Source organism: Aedes albopictus, chromosome 2 (genome assembly GCF_035046485.1).
Source record: "Aedes albopictus strain Foshan chromosome 2, AalbF5, whole genome shotgun sequence".
NCBI lineage: Eukaryota > Metazoa > Arthropoda > Insecta > Diptera > Culicidae > Aedes > Aedes albopictus.
Genome location: NC_085137.1, coordinates 355,514,153 through 355,534,057, shown reverse-complemented (window position 1 = coordinate 355,534,057; position 19,905 = coordinate 355,514,153). Strand labels below are relative to the sequence as shown.

The 19,905-nt window shown below is 39.6% G+C and overlaps 1 protein-coding gene across 1 annotated transcript in view; it reads left to right on the top strand.

The window, feature by feature from the left end:
• Positions 1-2,827: 2,827 nt before the first annotated feature.
• The window catches only part of LOC109416453 (paramyosin, long form), a 74,502-nt gene continuing 57,424 nt past the window's right edge, over positions 2,828-19,905 (top strand). The window contains exons 1-2 of the mRNA XM_062852792.1: positions 2,828-3,277; positions 4,457-4,513. Of these exons, the coding sequence (XP_062708776.1) occupies positions 3,158-3,277; positions 4,457-4,513 (177 nt within the window). The 5' untranslated portion in view covers positions 2,828-3,157. The remainder of the gene's footprint in view (positions 3,278-4,456; positions 4,514-19,905) is intronic.

Below are 19,905 nucleotides of genomic sequence, written 5' to 3'. Positions count from 1 at the left end.
AAGGCACTATCGCCACTAGGTGGATTAATCTGGGTTTTTTCCAGTACATTTCTCATCCCTGATCCCGGAATTCAGGGGTACCGGCATTTCACTCAGAGTTCCGAGATACCTCTTACTCTTAGAATGCCCTCTCGTGAAGGAACTCTTGGAGGAATCCTAAAAGGAACTTCTGGAGGAATCCCAGAGAGAGGTCCTCAAAGAATCTCAGAAGAAGGAATCCTCATAAGGAGGAGTCTAAGAAGAAACTCTTTGAGTAGTTTTAGAAGGAACTACTTGAGGAATGACGCAAGGAACTCATTTAGGAATCCCTGATGGAACTTTTGGTCAATCTTAGAAACAAGTCTCCTGAAGAAATATCAGAAAGTGGAATCCTCAAATGGAGGAGTCCCAGAAGGAACATTTTGAGGAATACCTTAGTTCTTTGGAGCCGGAGGAGTCATATATGACTCCAGCGTTGAAACCGAGCATAACAAATGTGTCTACACCAGCGAGGTTGCGATAATTGTAAAGAAATAATGCGGCTCCAAATGAGTAAACTCCTAATGGAATACCTGAAGGAATATATAGAGCATTCACAAAAAGAACTACTGTTTGCAGGAACCTCAGAAACAATTCCTAGTGGTTTTCCTAAACTCCTGAAGGAACCTCAAATGGAATTATTTGAGAAATTGTAGAAGAGATCAATGAAGGAATCCCACAAGGGGTTCCTGGAGGAAAAAGCTCTTGTGGAAATCCCAGAAGCAACATCTTACTCACTCCTGGAAAAACAGAGAGAAAATTTAAGGAAATCCTGAGCAACCCTCAAGATGAATCAATGCTTCCGAGGAAGGCCTAGAAAGAACTCCTGGAGCAGTTTTGGAGCGGATTCCTGGAGGAATCATTAGAAATTTCAGAAGAGACTTCTGGAAGAACCCCTGAAATAGCTCCGGCACAATCCAAATAAGACTTCCTAGAAGAATGTCAGAAGGAACTTCTGGAATAAACTCGGAAGGAACTCCTAGAGGAGTCTCGAAAAGATATCTACTGGAGGTATTCCGGAGCTCCTGGAAGAATCTGGAAGTCCTAAAGGAACCTTTGAGAAATTCTCTGGAGGTATTTCGCAAGGAACTCCTGGAAAAAAATAAAAAAGAAACACCTTGGGGAATTGCTCCAGATAAGCATTAAATAACACACTTCTCAACGCGTGCGAACCCACATTTTGAATTCAATCACGCATTCTCATCTTGATTCAATAGAAGGATTCCACAATAATTCCAATCATCCAGTAGAAGTTTGTCCAGGCCCCAAGCGTCATGTCTTCCCCCGAATCTCACAATTCGGGTTCACCCAGAAACCCATCCAACAGTTTTTTTATACATTTTTATTTAAAGGCCGTTCACACCAAAATCCGGACAAAGTATTTATCCTGTTTCTTAGTCAAATTACCACGGAATGGGATGAAACTTTCTATACTCAAGACCGATACATAGACGAACGAAAATGAAGTACATTTTTCTCCAAATCACCTTTAGCATTCAGGATGGCACCATCTGAGTTAGCACGCAGAAAATCTATTTTGCACAAAGGCTTTGAAAATTCGCATTTTTTATTAACAAGTTCTCCTAAAATTCCGTTGAGTCGTAATGGACGATGAAACATACTGCCTCAGAAAGTTCGAATATCTCACAGATTTTAACACAACAAACTTACCATTAACGAAGATTCTGAACGTCTGAAACGAAAATTTAAAACCAAATTCCCTGAAAGATGTTGAGTATGGCAAGCCATACACTCCCGTTCAAAAGTTTGGGGTCACCCCCTCAAAAACATGTAATTTTTTTAGGCCCATATCTCCGCCAATTTGCGTCCGATTTCAAAACCCTAGGTTTCATTCAAAAGATAATAAGTCAAAGAAACTTTTAACATGATTTGAAAGAAACTTTTTCGAAAAAAAATTTATGTAAACTTAACTCAAAGTTGCCAAATTTTCTAAAAAACGAATATAAACTTACGGCAGTGTCGCTGGAAGTTGGGTCGACCAAATTTTAAGATCAGAGCGGTAATATGACTTATTTTCTATTAGCTTTCAACTGCTTTTTACAGAACTTAGCTAAAAAATCTAGAAAAAAAAAGTTATTAAGTAAATTAATCCTTGATGTCATCGACCAAAAGTTTGGGGTCACCCCTCAATATGATGTATCGGCCAAAAGTTTGGGGTCACTTTCGTAAAACATGGCAAAGTGATTTGGTGATATCTTCGTCATCTATAGTTCAATTTAAATTATTTTTGGCTCATTTCAAAGATAATTAACTAAATTTACGTTTGATGTCTTCAACTTAACGTATTTAACGATTTTTGTATATAAAAATGTTATGTTAAGTTAGCACATTTTACCACGCTTCAAAAAATGAGGCAACTTTACGTTAAGTTTTAGTATGTAAATTTCAACAAATATGTGTGGTTCAATGTCTATGCAGTAAGTATATTCATTTTGTTTGAAATAAGCCAAGAAGAATTAAAATTCAGATTTGCTTGAAACATCTACCTTATTTTAGAAACTTCTTTTTCAACTAGCATAGTTATCCTTCACTAAGTGAAAATTCTTAATCATGTCGGGAATCGATAGTCGATCGATAGTAATCTTCATCATGCTACAAGATCAAACCATGTGAGGAAATTATAGAAAGCCCCTTACTGTTTTCTCGAATGCGGGCCTGTCGAGTGGAAAACCGCACGGCGTTCAGTGCGGTTCTATGATTTTCCCACACAAGCATGACTCAAGCAAACGGCATTCGGTGCGTTCTTATTCTCGCACCTTCACACCATCTCACAGTCCGGTCTGCACCGAGTTAGTAGATCACCAACCTTGCTCCGTCATTTATGAAATCTTTGGCATATAGTGTGCTCCTACCAGTCGGTTCATTCGGTGTTCTGATCGGATCGATCCAAAGCTCTGCCGGTGGAAAGTGAATCTGAATTGTTCCTGGAAAAAAGGATTCTTCAACGGGTTGTGTGGTTGTCTCTCGTTTGTTGTCGCCTGTTTCGTTCGTCTTCCCATTCGAGGATCAAGGAAGCGAATTTCGTCTGAAACTCTAGTGAATTCAAATAGTGTTTGCCGAGTGCTGGATTTTTTCTGTTGAGTGCTAGTGAAAACTACTGAAGATATAAGAAGCAAAAATGTCGTCGTCTGCCGTAACTACTAAAACGTCGAAATATACCTACAAATCCACTGGTGGTGGTACTGCCGATGTCAGCATCGAATACAGCGCTGACCTTAGCGCCCTGTCCAGGCTGGAGGTGAGTTATCAGTTACAGACTTATCAACACTCTTGTCCAACGCCCAGCCATACTTACACTAAGCACTTAACAGTTACATAACACCTCTCCCAAAATCGCATTCCAACGGAAACCTTTTTGACAATTATCTAAGAGCATTGCACCGCCCGCAGAAATGTCACTTCAAAATAAATCTTCCGCCAAGTGTGCGCATCCCGTCGCAATTGCATATTTTCGTGCTCTAACTTTAGAAACTCCCGGCTCTTCAACGGGCTAAAGAGCAAATTCCAACCCAGAGTCTCGAACGATGCCGCTTCAGGATTGTCAACTCTTGTCGGTCTCATTATCAATGGCAACGACCAGCGTTGGACGCACCTGAAATAGCTTCGACTTCGATTAGTGGGATGATTCCCTAGTTTGACTTTCGGGATTTGTCCTGGAAAATTCACAGAATGTAATTTTCAGTGAGTTTCAACAATTAGGTGCATAACAATGCTTATCCCTTTTACTAGAATTCTCATCCATTCAACAAAAAAAAATCCCGCTGCCCTAATCTACCCGCTCTACACATCAAAAGACACTAATCTACGCTGCTGATCTCCAAAAATAAGCCACGCAAATCTGCTGACACCGGCGCAATCCTGAACCTACGGGGAAAAACACGCTGATTTTTGCCGGTTCGTGCGCTCATCTGTAGTGCGTGTGCAAATTCATGAAGAAAAATCAGTGAAAACCATCATCGCGGAAAAATGTGCTTGCACGAGCAGAGAAGAACACATCCCGCTTCGAAAAATAAAGGTGGAATGTGAAGAAACCAGTAGTGAGAACAGTGTGACTGAAAATCGCAAATGACGGCCGTAAAATTATTAAGAAAACGATGCACAAAACGACTAAATTGTGAGACTGGTGACTGTGAATAACACCACGGGTGAATTTTCCCTCTCGAACGAACACATGGCAGAAGAAATCGTGAACTGTTGACAGACAGGGGAAAAGTGGATTCGGGATTGCGTCGAGTGTGCCCCCGGTGGGCAAAAATATGGACTGCGAAAAATAACGCTATGGTGCTGCAATAAGGACGGAAAAGCGGCAAATGTCAGCTTGGCGCGCAATGATGTGTTGCATGCATTCCATTTGCCGGAGAAATGAATCATAGGCATCTTCTAAGCTTTCCATCTCGTCTCTGCTCTCCTCTTACAGGACAAAATCCGCCTGCTGCAGGAGGATCTGGAGTCGGAGCGCAGCCTCCGTCAAAGGGTGAGTACTATTAATTGTTAACTTAATGGGTTGCGGATTTGCCTCGACGCATAGTGGGAAATTTGTGTACGGCCATTTCTGCTTTGGCAGCCAGTTTTAAGGCGAAACTGGATCCATTTCCTCACTTTTTGGTTTTTGATTTTTTATAAAATAACGAAGCAATATTTTCAAAATCGGTTTTCGTGCACATGTAGAGTATGGATCAGGGTATCTCCTGATTTTTTTTCGTGGTGGAAAACTTTTTCAATTTTTCAAATGCAATTGAAACTGGGGTTAGCCTAGTGGTTAAGGCTATGGATCGCCAATCCGGAGACGGCGGGTTCAATTCCCGTTCCGGTCGGGACAATTTCCTCAACTTCCTGGGCATAGTGTATCATTGTCCATGCTTCACAATATACAAATTCATGCAATGGCAGGCAAAGAAAGTCCTTCAATTAATAACTGTGGAAGTGCTCAAAGAACACTAAGTTGAAGCGAGGCAGGCCAAGTCCCAGAGGGGACGTCGAGCCAAAAGAAAAAGAAGAAGAAGAAGAAGAACTGGGACTCCAGCACAGCTTTAATCGTAAACTAATAAAAATACTGTTACAAGTAAATATATTAGCGAAATCATCTAAAAAACTATCAAAATTACCCGATTGATATACATATGTATGCAATTAGAATGATCGATATTAGTAAAGATATTGAAGAGTAAACATTTCTATTTGCGGTAATAACAACTCTTCTAAGTAGTCTGATTCCCGAGATACAAAAATTTTAAATTTCTACGACTCACTAGTGCCAGCTAGCGGTTAAACCTATGATTCAAGCATTAGCATTACCATTAAGTATACAGATGTTGGCTTTCTCGGTCTAGGGTCAATCTAAACGGCTAGTTTTGGATTACCCGACGTTTCGGCCGGCTTTATTTGGCCTTTATCAAGGGAAAAATCAGTCAACCGTTTTTTGTCTTATGGTTTAATGCCGCCATAGGGGGTGTGGGCTTCTTGTTTTCTGCAATTATCATACGTATAGTTTTTACAAATTTTTGGACTGCACAGGTGAACACTACACTACTTGACGGTACTCAACGGCCGTCGGGTAATCCAAAACTAGCCGTTTAGATTGACCCTAGACCGAGAAAGCCAACATCTGTATACTTGTAGTATTCCGGTCGAAAATCACCTAAAATTACCATTAAGCAAGTCACACAAATTCGTGGGTGATACCAGCTACGTCATGGTTACGATTTTCTCGACATCCAAAGCAAAACTAGGTATCCAAGCAAATTGATTTTCGATTGGTCCTCTACTGTGTAACACGCTAAAAATAATTCACACAAACAAAATACACGGTGGTGAATATGATTGGGAACCCGATTGGACACACAAAATTCAATGGCTTTCTGCAGTCAGGTCTTGAAGTTATTCCATGGTGATACAGTTCCAAACCGCTGTTATGAGAATTGCCACCTTCCCGTCCATTAACAAAGTTCAGAGATTTGAGGCTAATCACTGACTCCAAAACTAGAGTGACTCAATCCCGCAACGGTCGAAAGCTGTCCTTGCGACAACTTAGGGATGGGAAAGGAAGATTAGTTGGACACCTAAGAAAGGTATGTTGAGACCTCTACGTTCTTTCAGGCCTAGGTGTCACGGGAATGTGGGTGTTGTTAGTAGAAGGATTAAGTCCAAAGGATACGTTTGGTCAAGGTTTAGGCATCAACACGAAATACAGGAATAGACTTATCAAATTGTACGACTTTCAATATTCTCGTACAACGAGACATCCGGACATCAAGTACCAATACCATCAAGACTCCAGTAGGTCTGCTCCAGAGGCACGTTCTCCTCCATCTTGACTTACACGACAACCACGTGAAAATGAAAATAAAATACGGCACCCCGATGGGAATAAACTCTCACAACAACCGCGAATTATCCTACTCAATACTACTTGATCCGCTAAATCGTCAGATGAGATAAGAGAAAAATGTTGAATACCGAAGCATTTGCAAGTACTTTTCGAGGTAATTTTTCTCGTTTCTCAATGCGGCTGGCAAAATTCAAAACAACACGGGGCAAAGAAAACACGTGACAGTTTTGAAAGCGCAGCCGCTCGCGCGCATAGCCTGCTACGGTCCTCGCTAACGGATGAACCTTTTGTGAGATATATGATTTACTGCATAGAGCTGTTGTAGTGAGATTAACCCCAGGAGGCGCTATGGTGCGTTTGGCTGTGGTATGAACTGTCAAGCGGGCAATGCTTGTACCACTGCTTGGATAGCAACCACTCCAGGTGACACCCAACCGCATTACTCTTGCCACTTGCAAACCGACGTCAGCCTGGATAAGTTGAGTGTGCTGCACGTGAGGGGTGATTCCTTCCCAGAGAAATCCTAAACTCCACATCTTTAAACAACTAGTTTATGGGTTAAAATGATTACAAATGAATTTCGATACCAATTGAAGTAATCCTTGCCAAATACCAATATATTCACAGTTCAAAAACATTGAAGCCATTTCGTTACACAACGTACTAAATATAAAAATTATAATATATTACAATTTAGGCTGATACAAATTTAATTTTGATTTTTTGTCTCCCCCCCCCCCCTCCATAAATATTTGGCTGGGAATTGCATTTTGAGGGGGCAGATAGAAAAATATTTACCAAAATATCGGGTCTTGCTAAAAAATTTTTAAGAAATCCGATGAGTTTTTAATATTTTTCAAATTAAATGATTTATTATTTTTATCCATCCCCCCCCCCCCCCCCCCTTGACCAGTCAAAGAGTGGTGGTACAAAAAGTGAAATAAATAATTGTAACGGCCTTATTCCTTCTATCAATAAATTAAATTGCTCATCCATAAGGTGCACTAATTACACTGTTCGAGAAAATTTTACAAAATTTGGTGTTATGGGATGAGAAAAAAACAGGGGTTTGGGACCCCAGAAGTGTCAGAGTGAAAGAATTTTTGAGAAATATTGGACCGGGCCTTCACAGTTCAAAACCCAAGTTTGTATGGAGAACTTGGGGTGTTCAATTGATATGTACATTGGAATGTGCCGTGCATATTTTTAGGCGTTTTCGTTATTTGGGCTAGTTTCGTTATTGTCTAACGCCAAAATATATGCACAGCGCGTTCTAATGCACATATCAATTGAACATCCCAAGTTCTTCATACAAACTTCGGTTTCGAACTGTGAAGGCCCGGTCCAATATTTTTCAAAAATTCTTTCACTCTGACACTTCTGGGGTCCCAAACCCCTGTTCTTTTTTTTCTCATCCCATAACAAAATTTGGTGTCAATAACACCGATTATTGAACGGCTCTATTTTTTCATACATAACAATTATTCATAAACAACAATTATTAGACCATACTTCCTAGTGTTCTAAGATCTAATGAACGATTATATCATTACCCCTTGGAAAAATTTAAAATTCACATTGATGTTGTGTATCTATGTGTATGGGAAAATTGATCCAAATCGCGTCAAAATTTCACAGCGCATCTTGGCGTATAGTTCAAAAAATATTATCACACATCCAAATCATCCAAATCATCCAAATAAGGTTGCTATAAAAATATGTTAAATAATGCAGCTTAGTATGCACAACAGTGACATGGAGAGACTTGATCTCTCGGCGATTACAAACACATAATATGTACGAAAGTTACAAAATTCTATTCATTCTAGTATATACAATGCTAGAATGTATCAGATAATTATTATCATAATACACACCATGAAATAGGGAAATGAGTCTGTCCTATTTTCAAAATACGACCTATTCTTAAAAATTTAAGAAAATTTTACAATTTAAAATGCACTATATTCATCAAAAATTAAAGAAAACTTGAGAAGAAAATGAATAGGAAGCCGCTGAAGTAATTTTCTCTTAAAATGAACCATATGTTCAAAAAGGGATAAAGTGTCAACCATTTTTGTAAGTGTTTTATACTTAAAACACTTTTTAAAAACTACTAGAAGGTCACTCCGGACTATGGCTTTACTACGGGTTATAAAGGTTTTCGGATGATAATCTTGAAAGGCTTCTTGTCTGTTTCATGCACTAGACTCGACTGAGCCCTGTATTGTATTGCATGCTTATTGAACTCTCAATCTGAGAGTTTTGTTCATTACATCAACTTAACTGTTATACAACAATTCTCCCTTCTTTGAGAAAATAATAACTTATTTGAAATAATGTAGGACAAATACAAATTCAATGTTTTCTTTGAAATTCTGAATGCAATTCAATTGCCGAATATAAGTTAACTTAAAATAATTATTCATTCAATTCAGATAATACCGCTACGGTTAACCGGGCTCAGTATCATTTAACTATTCAAGCACTTTTTCTTCTTGTTTCGATCGCGTAGCACTTCTGGTAATAACTGGACTGCGAGCAACACTGATCAGCTTCCGCTTCTTGGTTTCTCGTTGTTCTGGAACGTGTGGAACATCTGGAAATCCAATAAACGGATCTTCTAATTCGATCGAATCACGTCTTCGCTTCCGTTCGTGGAATGGCATAAGAACCATAGAGCTACGCCGCTGATCATGAATCAATTTTAGTTGATTTCGATGAGCTGTAACAGTTTGATGCCCGAGAGAAATCTAGCAATCGATCACCATGCGTATGTCGCCGTCTTTCTTCATAACGGCGATTACTGGAGACGCCCACTCGCTTGCTGCTATTGGAGTAACTACGTTCTGCTTTTCTAGCATGTCCAAGTGGTTCAACAGTTTGTCACGGATTTTGTATGGTACCTCGTAAGCACGCTTGAAAATTGGCTGATCATTTTTTAGGATAAGTTCAGCTTCGTAACCTAAAAGTTGCTCCTTATCGTCTTCAAAGCCTACTTGTTTAACTGCTTCCAATCCAATCAAACCTTTACGCCAGTGAGGAAAAAACAAATCCATCCAATCTCTCCCGATAAGTGGGGTGAAATTATTATCAGTCTGCAATACGATCAATCTAGCTACAGCAGTTTTATTGTTCACAGATACAAAAACTTCCAACTCTCCGAGTATTTTTAAACGTGATCCACTGACTACCACCAGTCTGCGTGTACAATTTGAGAGTGGTATTTTTGAGAATTTTTCGTAGTATGTATTTTTGCCTATTACTGACACTACCGAACCAGTATCCATTTCCATCGCTAAACACTCATCGTTTACTGAAACTTTAATTAAACATGGCTCACTAACACTGTTTACGGCTTTAATCATCAGACACTCATAATCTGAGTTATCTTCGTCGCTAGATTTTTTAACTTTCATACGCTTGTAATAGTGAGCAACATCGTCCATTGCAGGTTGCGGCTCAACAACAGAATTTACTGCAACAGACTTCTTGAAATGAAAACAATCTCTTTTCAAATGACCCTTGCGTTTGCAATAATTGCAAATAGCGTTTGCATGGAAATTTTTCTTTTGGTCCCGAGAAGTCGAACGATCCCACCTTTTGTATGCGTTTCTGGAAACTTGTCTTCCCCTGCTATTGCTTCTGTGCCTATAACGATTATCCGTATGCCAATTATCGTGGCTCTCTGGTTCGTTTCGTCTGCCAATCCGATGCTTTACAGAATGTACATTCGAAGCGCTACCTTCATTCATTATTCTCACACGATTGCCTGCATCTTCACTGTTAATAATCATCTTCTCAACAGCCTCCATGCTCAAATCATCCTCCATTAGCAGTTTGTATTGTAACGTTTTGTCGCCAAGACCCATGATCAACCTGTCTCTTATTGCCGTTTCTTTAAATTGCCCAAAATTACATTGTTCTGCCAACAGCTTTACAGCTAACACAAAATTTTCGCTAGACTCTGTTGGACCTTGAAAACGGGTATAAAAACGATACCTTTGCATAAGAGCTGGATCGACTTTATCAAAACGTGATTTGAGTTTTTTTACTATATCGGCATAGCTAACGGTCTCTACGTCTACATCAGGGTAAAGTTTAGCTAGTTCGTCATATACTGCTTCACCACTAAGAGTAATAAAATATGATCGCTTTTGGTCTTCGGGCACGTTATTAATTTTGCAGTAAATATCAAAACGCTTTATGTAATTCGTGAATGATCTTCCCACCACGTAGTGGTCTAACACACCGATCAAACCCGTTGGTGCCATTAGAGAGTATTTGCCGATCTAAAGCAACAAAAAGGTGGTCACTTACTTGAATTAGTAGTTACTCACGCTCCACTACCGTCGATGGATTCCTATAAACGCGGCCGGTGATAGAGCGCTCCGCTATTCTTGTCAACTCTGCAAATATCTCAACGCTCACTGGTCTCCTGTGAGTGCTCCTCTACGCCGCTATCGTTGCTTGTTGATCACCGCGTTTGTATACTTTGTTGGACACACTGAATAGCACAATTTATTCTCATACAACTCTCCTTACTCACAGATGAACACTGCTCGTCTCACCACCAGGTACTCACCGCTTAGCAGGTTTATAACTCACACAATTGGCTGTTATACTCTTACACTGTATACTGCTCTTCTCACCACCAGGAGCTCACCGCTACCAAGCCTACTTAGCAGATCTTTGGCCGGCTCTCAGGCTGCTGGCCGTCGAACACCACGATACACTTCAACAATTTGCAAAACTAAATGGTGGACTATTGCATTTGCTCTCCTTGTTCTCCTTCTTTTCTCTATACAGGGACCGAGAACAAAGGTACAAAATGGCGTGAACTACTGAACTACGCGTTTTCCTCACAAAAACTGCAGAATTTCAATTTCCACTAAAACCTACGGATCTTTCTGCCCGTTTTAATCAAGCAAGATTCACTGCTAAAAATTAATTATATAAAGAAACACTATGCAGAATGATCAGCTACTGATTCTACACTTATGCCACACCATGTGGACGACTTGTAGAACAGCACACTATCGCGAAACACGACTAGGAAAAAAATTTGTTATTCTAATTTGATTTCAAACGCGTTAAAACGTATTTTTCTCGTCGCCACTGTTTTATACTTAAAACAGTTTTTAAAAACTACTAGAAGGTCACTCCGGACTATGGCTTTACTACGGGTTATAAAGGTTTTCGGATGATAATCTTGAAAGGCTTCTTGTCTGTTTCATGCACTAGACTCGACTGAGCCCTGTATTGTATTGCATGCTTATTGAACTCTCAATCTGAGAGTTTTGTTCATTACATCAACTTAACTGTTATACAACAGTAAGATGCATCATAAGATATGCCTCTTTAAAACCCAGTTTTGAAAACTTTAACAACAATTTTGATATATTTTGTTGTGTATAATCTTGCAATAATGTTTACTTGCCACTCTGTGCGAAAATTGGCTCTGGTTTAGTGCATTTCTTAAAATTACAGGCAAATAAAGAAAAAGGGATCAAGTCAATTTAGGTAAAATCTGTTTAAGACCCTCCATTGAGGAAACGGTAACTTAATTGAATTTGATTACGTTCAGGCCAGTTGAAGTTCTAAATATTAGGAATAAAGTTGGTTTACGAAAAAACAACTGAGTTAAGGCGCGTTAACGGCGTGTTTAAAGGTTTAAAGTTTAATAGTATCCGAGAACTCCCTGGAATTTAGGTCATCTGAACTGGTAGCGTAATCAGTGATCTATTTGAGCTTTATGAATAAAATTAATGTTTGCATAGCCCTATGCAACTATTTTCTGTCAAGTGGTGAGTTTATTTTCTGTTTGAGAACCTTCAGGAAGTTTAGGCCATCTGATCTACAAGTGTCAGTAATCTATAGCATTTTGAATGAAATTTATGCTTACATAGCCTCATGCACCTATGTGCTGTGAAATGATGAGTTCATTGTCTGTTTGAGAATCTTCAAAAACTCTATTGAGTATAGGTGATCGGATCTACTAAGGTATTGAAATTCACCCGCGAATCTCTCAAGCCCTCTTAGACCTTCCTTAAAGCTCCTACAACCCCAGGATACCTCATTAATCGCCTTGGAACGCCTTGAACCGCTTGGCTTTACACCCCACTGAAATATCCGTGAAACGCATATGCGAGTATCTGAAGTCCCCTTTAAGCCCTCCTGAAACCCCATGAAACGCCTGGAAACGCCACTACCCGCTTGCAATCAATTCGAACTTTCCCTCAAACACTTTTGTTGTCACCACCCAGATCGTTCTCTGGCAGAGACAATAACCTTGCCAATTCGATCAGAGTTGATTGGCATTGACTGAACTCAATCAACATCATTGCACCTCACAGCTCACAGCATAGAAACTAAGGAAGCACTAACAATCATTCGACGATAGCATCCAACAGACACCGGCGACGGTGATATTACATCATTTAATGCCGAATACCACACAAGCAACATCGCAACGGTAGAAAATTCAAACAAACACCGTACATCACGGACCTCTGCACATCAGATGGATGTCCGTGTATACATTGCACAGCGAGTAAAAAGTTGAATAAAGAGAGAGAACATTTACGATCTTTTCGGGCACAAGTGCTAAAAATAATTATACAACCATCCACCGTGTACAGAACCACCAATGACTACCAAGCACTCGTCGATCGGGAATCTCGCCTTGCCAAGGTGGTTGTACGGTACGGGCGGCAAGAATTCTTCAAAGAAGTTGTCGAAAGCAAATGGGATTTCAATGCGAACTTCCTCTTTTCACACAGACTTGTGGTCAAAGTACCACGCATTATGCGGTAGGTCTCACGTCACGTCACGAATGAGGAGCTTGTTTCCTGTGAATTTTTTCAATGGTGCTTACAAATGATTTACCTAGCTCTCTATACATAATTGTGGCTTTGGTTATCTAGAGAAAAAGTTCACTACAAGTCTTCGAATGCTTGTAACCAGTTTTGTACCTTTTAATTCCGTCCTGTTTGCTTATCCTTCGAAAGATACGCGTATTTCTGTAGATAACTGACACTGAGGAAAATTACGTGTATGTATTATTACACGCTAGCATAAGCAAAACAGGGCGGAATTAAAAGATACACTGTGGTGCACATAATTGATCGGACAAGCGCCGATTTTCATACAAAATGGCCAAGTTTTAGACTCCCGCACCATGGTTTGCTTTGATGGATTGAGCTCAATTTTTGACACGAAACCACCAATATGCTGAACTTTGTGTAAACGGAGTAGAACGTAGGTATGTGCTCAAAATGTGCAAAACTGATCGGACAGCGGATCGCGTGCAAATCATAGGGGTTCCACTGTCCGATAACTTTTGTACATTTTGAACGCCTTGTCACGTCCAGACATGTGAACGAAAATATCTAAGGGCGTAGCCAGCTTTTCGGCCAGGGGGTGGTGGGGAGGGGGGGGGCAAGCACGCTTAGAAAACTTGGACCAACTAGGTTTTATAACTAAACGCAACACGATGATATTGCATATAATAACCTTACATTCTAAAAGCATTGTTTAACTCATCGGCAATCACGCTGTAGTATTTTGTATAACACTAGTTTACAAAATAAAACGAAAGTTGTGAACTTCTGTCAACTACCAAAATTTTTGAAGCACAATTTGGCGCTGATTTCGAAACTATCCTTCAAACAATTTTGAGTTTTGCAGTTTTTGAGTTTAAGCTCAATATTGAGTTTTACAACTTTTTAAAATATGGAAAAATCTTGCGTTTTGTTCAACAAATTTTAAATATTTTTACATAAATTAAGAGCTGAATATAGTACTATTCGATTATCTCAATGCAGGTTTTGCATCAGATTGATGGAATTCAAGATATTGGCGAGTTTTGCGGACGATCTCCTTAAATTTTAGCTAAATTTTCAAAAATATATGGAGAAATGTATTTTGTTCAATAAGAATAAAACAATTTAAAAAATATTTCTCATTGCTTATTTGATATATCATATGTAGGCGAGTTGCAGTAAAAAAATCAGCTAAATCGGAGCATTAATTACGGCGAATGAGATGTGTGAAGTGAGCGACTTTGCTTAAAAATAGAACAAAAATCGATTTCAAATCATCAACCTTGTATGGAAAGTCGAAAAAATTTCCGCTCTACTGTATTTTTTTTCCCTCGCGTTTTCGAACTCAGTGCATGATTCTACACCAAAAATGATCATCAGCTTACCGAGTTCAAAAATGCTGTAAACTTGTGTAATATGTTAAAAAAAGTTCGCCTGATCTACACAAATCAACGTGGTGCTTGTAGCGATGACCAATTTCTGGAAGATTAAGGATTTTTGATTATTCGTGCATTATTTTGCTCTGATTTTTTTTTTGTTAATGTCTACAAAACATGCATAAGAAATTATAGCTGAATTCTTTTGGAAATTACAAACTCTTTTGAGACTAACCAACAATTTCCTGGTGCCTGTATGCGTCCTTTTTAAATTATCTTCCAATACTATTCGCTAGAGGAATTCTTCCAGAAATTCTGGAAATAATTCAAAAAATCATATCGTAGTTCTGGAGAAGTTCTTGAATACAGCACTGAAAAGAAAATTGAATATTTCTGAAATTTTCGAAGGAACTCCTAAATGAATTTTTAAAGAGAACTTCAGAGGAATTTCTGAAGAAATCATTTGAGGAACTCCTGGAGCAATCGCTGGAAGACTTCCTGAATAAATCCCAGAAGAAACACCTGGATGAATCCCTGGAGCAATTCCTACAGGAATGCCTACTGGAAGCCCTGTAGAATCCCTGGAGGAATTCCCAGAAGAAATCCCTGGAAAAATTTCTGAAAGTATACATGGAGGAATTCTTGGATAAATTGTGGGAGGAATAGCTAGAGAAATTTCTGAAGAGATCTCATGAAGAAATCCTAGAAGAAATCTTAGATAAATTTCTAGAGGAAATTCCGGAGAAATTACTGAAGGAGTTTTGGGAGGAATCCCTGGCAAAAATTCAGATGAAATCTTTTGAGGAATTCCTTGGAGAAATCTTGAAGAAATTTTTGACGTAATCCTTGGCGGAATTCTTAGAGAAATCCATGAAGGAATTCCTGGAGGAATCCCTGAAGCCATTCCTGGGGAAGTCTCTAGAGAGAATCCTTGAGGAATGCCTGGAGAAACTTCTGAACAAATTCCAGGCGTAGTTCCTGGAGGAATTTTTGGATGAGACGCAGCAGGAATTCCTGGAGAAATTCCTGGAGAAATTTCTTGGATGAATTCTTGGAGGAATCCCTGGAGAAATTCCTGGAGGAATTCCTGGAGAAATCTCCAGAGGAATTCTGGGAGCAATTGCTGGAGAAATTTCTGAAAAAAAAACCCTAAAGGAGGATTTCCTGAAAGAACTCCTAGAGGAATTTCAGGAGGAATCTCTGGGAATATCCCTGGAGAATTTTGTGGAGAAATCCCTGGAGGAATCCCTGAAGGAATTCCTGTAGGAATCTCTGAATGTGTTCCTGGAGGAATCCCTGAAAAATTCCTGGATAATTTCCTGGAAGAATCTCTGAAGAAATCCCAAGCGGATTTTGTGGAGAAATTCCTGGACGAATTGCTGACATAATTTCTGAAAGATGCTAGGAGCAATTACTGGAGGAATTCCTGCAGAAATTCCTGAAATATTTTCTGGGGAATCCCTGGAGAAGTTGCTGGAGAAATTCCTGGATAAAATCCTGGAGAAATACTTGAAGAAATTTCTAGAGGTATTTCTTTGGGAATTGCTGGAGGAAACTCTAGAGGAATTCTTGAAAGAATTACTGGATGAATTTCTTGAGAAATCTCCAGAGGAATCCTGGAAGATTTATTCTTCTATTTCTGTTATTTTTCTATTTATGAAAAAATCTCTTGAAAATTTTCAAGATGAATTTCTAGCAAAACTTCTGTAGGAATTCCTGGAAAAATTCTCGAAGGCATTCCTGAAGGAATCCTTGGGGGAATCCTTGAAGAAATCCCTGGAGGAATCTGTGGAGGAATCCATGAAAAATTCCTGAAGGTATGTATTCCTGGAGAACTTCCTGGAAGAGTTTCTGAAGAAATCCCTAGAGGATTTCCTAGAAGAGTCCCTGGAGGAACTTCTGGAAGATTTCCTGGAGGAATCTTCGAAGGATTTCCCTGGGAAAATCCCTGGAGAAATTCATGGAGAAATCTCTGGAGGAATTCCTGAAGCAATTCCTGATGGAATCTCAGGAAAAATTCTTGGAGGAATTCTTGAAGAAATTCCTGGGGCAATTTCTGGAGGAATTCCTAGAGGTCCTGGATAAATTCCTGGATAAAATCCTGGAGGAATGGCTGAAGGAATTCTAGAGAAATTCTTGAAAGAATTTCTGAATGGATTTCTAGAGGAATCTCCAGAGGAATCCTGGTAGATTTCAATTTCTATTATTTCTCTATTTCTGAAAAAAAAACTTGCAAAAATCCTGGAGGAATTTCTATTGGAATTTCTGGAGGAATTTTCAAGAAAAGCTCGCAAGAATTCCTAAAGGAATCCCTAGGGAAATCCTTGAATGAATTTGTAAAGAAGTCTCTAGAGGAATCCCCGAAATATTCCTGAAGGTATTCCTCCTTACTTCTGGAGGATTACCTGGAGGAATCTTTAAAGGAATTCCTTCAGGAATCTTCGAAGGATTTGCTAGAGGAATCCCTGGGGAAATCCCTGGAGAAATTCGTGAAGAAATCCCTGCAAGAGTCCAAGGAAGAATCCCTGGAAGAATGCCTGGAAAATTTCCTGGAAGAATGCCTAGGAGAATTCCTGGTGGAATTCTTGGAGAATTCCCTGAAGTTACTCACACAAGAGTCACGGCAACGCAGGTTTTGGTTACGCAGAACTCAGTATGACTTACTTCCAGCAAGAATGTATTTATTTGTTAGAATTAAGTCATAGTGACCTGTGCGCAACAAAAGCCTGCGCTGCCGTAACTCTTCTGTAGCAAGTGTGTTAGGTGGGGTACGTGCAAGGCACAACCAACGAGCATTATCTGATAATCTTATCTGAAAGCTTATCCAGCAGTGGTACAGCACCATTATTAACCCTAGCGTTGAGGGACCTTATCACAGTCTGAGCGAAATTAGCAAAAACAAAATATTAAGGACAGACTAGTTAGAGTCCCAAAATGGCCGCCACAATGGCCGACTTTGGCACCTACTTACGATTTCGAGCACACAAATCTCTTCGTAAACAAAACCAGCGCACCCAATCTTCTTATTTTAAGCTTATTACAAGTGAGCAAGATCAAAATAATAGAATGCACTGTTGTTTGAAGCTTGCTTCTTGAGATTTGTGCGTCTGAAGTTCTGAAGCACTGTTCAAGCGGGATTTTAAGACGTTTGTCCTTAACAGCAACTAAGATTGGGCCCCGAGCCTCAAAAGTTGCACAGGACAGCGAGGGAAAAAAAAAGGAAAAAGGGAGAATACATGGAAAGATCGATGTACACAGAGAAAGGAGTAACTTCCACGCAGCGATCGAAAAGACAAAAGATTTCATGTGAACTTGTGTAAAATTTCACGCAAATTTGTGTACCACCAGATCAGCACATTTTTTGTGTTGATCCAGCCGTACACAAATATGAGTGAAAAATCCTTTGTCTCTTCGCAAGTTACTCATTCCCTGTGTACTTTCGTTTAAGGGTGTAGGTATGAAGCGGGAGAAATGAGCAGTTAACGAATATTTATGTTTTTATTCTGGACAACTCGGGGATGGATAGGAGGGTTTAGCATTCAATCTGCCCTGTATTGGGCATTTAAGTAGCTCTTATGTCGCATATACGGCAGGTTAGCATGCTGTAAAGGCGCATGTAATGCTAAATAAATGATGATTAACCTGGGCTTGTTAGGGGAATATCTGTAAATAAAAGAAAATCGGGTTAAGTACGGTTCCTTTGAATTCCACTAAGAATTTGCATCCTTTGACAGATACGTATTTCGACCTCAACTGTAAGGTCGTCTTCAGTGTCTTGTACTTGACGACAAGTACAAGACACTGAAGACGACCTTACAGTTAAGGTCGAAATACGTATCTGTCAAAGGATGCAAATTCTTAGTGGAATTCAAAGGAACCGTACTTAACCCGATTTTCTTTTATTTGCTAAATAAATGTTATTTTAATAGCTTATTGGATACCTGAGTGAAGAAATGATTTGTTTTCATGTAGAGAGAAAACCGCGATCGTCAAATTTCTACCCCCTCAACATCGTAAATCAGTTGCAACAAATTTATTCTCGTCCGATTTCTTGCGAGACGTATGACTTATATTGCAAACATATGTGGATCACAACTTGCTTGTCCCACACGCTGATTCACGTGAAAAGGAAGAGCGCTGTTGTTTCGTGCAATATTGAAGAATGGAAAATTCCGATTCGAATCTGAAAAAGCAGTCTCTGCACTGATTTCCTTCACATTACTACTGTCTGTTGAGACGATCCAAAACTCGTACCAAACCAACAAAGTCTGATTCCACTCGGCTTGAAGCGTGAAAAAATAATATTATTTTCGAGAAAAAAAGACTCGCCTATTTATATCCATCATTATTCACTGAATGAGTTTACGTTTAGGATTTCTTTTCGTACATACTGCCGCCCCTTGTTGAACGTTTTTGGGCCCAACGAGACGAAGACGTTTTTGGTTGACACTGTCCGAGCCGGTCGGTCCCAGCTTATGAAACATGACCTAAAAATAGCAATATTCGTCAAACGGCTCTACTTTGAAAAATGTTGTCTCACTTGGTTGTCGGACCGTCCTAGGTTTTTAAGTGTCACTATGAGTAACCTAGATAGGTTATGAATGGCACATGATCCGCAGCTTTATTTTGGACAGCATGAATGGTTTCACCTGGCTTGAATAATCCAGTCGAACGAACATGATCAACGAGAGACATCATGCGTCCCCATTAGGTTTCATCAAAACTAAATTTGCACTGATATTATCGGCGCTCACGAAACACGAACAGCTCGAGAGTGAAATGACAGCTAAGCTTACACGGCGAAATGATCCTCCTGAGAAAACACTCAAACTAGGTGAATCATTACAAATAAATATATCAACACCAAGCGGAAGCCGTCAAGTACACTTAACGAATATACCCATTCCAATCCCCATCATCCACGCAAGTGCACTCCATTTCGCGTTGTTTGTGTTCTCACCGAGGAGAGCCCGCGATGAGCTTGCTAGTGGCTAGTGCAATTTTCCACAAATCATACACATTCCGATGGGTTTTCACCAGCACCGCTGACTGCTGTAGAAGTTTGCGCTGTCCAGTTTTGCTCGGCACGGTTCAGCAGTTAGCGAATGGTTGTGCCAAAAATAGGAACGTTGTGCTGTGTAGCACTCTAGGTGAGAACGAAACGCCGCACAGAAAAACATGTCTCTCACCTGCAGGTGAAAGCAGAAAAAAAAACAACTTTTCCTAATTTTCAGCGGTACAAGATTTGCGTAGGTTTAGTGAACACGGCTGCTTGAAACGTTTATGGTTTCATTTATTAATTTTGCTAAGCGAACTGTAAATGGAAGTTTATCGTCTA